General features: G+C 36.6%; 1 protein-coding gene across 1 annotated transcript in view; it reads left to right on the top strand.

Annotated features, from left to right (window-relative positions):
* The window catches only part of LOC111651058 (sodium channel protein type 4 subunit alpha B-like), a gene marked incomplete at its 3' end in the record, with an annotated part of 9,000 nt that extends 8,660 nt beyond the window's left edge, over positions 1-340 (top strand). The window contains exons 16-17 of the mRNA XM_087172552.1: positions 7-137; positions 290-340. Coding sequence (XP_087028678.1) covers positions 7-137; positions 290-340 — 182 coding nt within the window. The remainder of the gene's footprint in view (positions 1-6; positions 138-289) is intronic.
* Positions 341-347: the final 7 nt, after the last annotated feature.

Genomic DNA, 347 nt, shown 5'->3' with positions numbered 1-347 from the left:
CGTAAGTGGTCGACAGTAACAAAGACAACAAGAAGGAGTACGTGGGCTTGACCTCTATGACCTCAGACCAGTCGGTGTCAGAGGTCGTGATCGACTCCAAGACGCCTGAAAATGAAGACAAGGAGAAAAAGCAACAAGTAAAACATTTTCTATTGATTTTTTTTGTCTTCACATAAAAATCAACGTTGTCTGAAGCAGAATGATTTTTTAGTCATATTCATGAACTCCTTCATAAGTAACAGTAAACAAACAAATATATCGTTTATTTATGAATTATTTTGTTCAGCAGAATGAAGACAATAAAAATCACAGAGAAAACACACCTGAAGACTGCTGCTGTCACAGTA

This window comes from Seriola lalandi, unplaced genomic scaffold, assembly GCF_002814215.2.
Source record: "Seriola lalandi dorsalis isolate HSWRI2012SDOR001 ecotype SW California unplaced genomic scaffold, Sedor1 jcf7180002053261, whole genome shotgun sequence".
Lineage (NCBI taxonomy): Eukaryota > Metazoa > Chordata > Actinopteri > Carangiformes > Carangidae > Seriola > Seriola lalandi.
The sequence above is the reverse complement of the archived record's forward strand: the minus strand, read 5'-3'. Positions and strand labels throughout refer to the sequence as shown.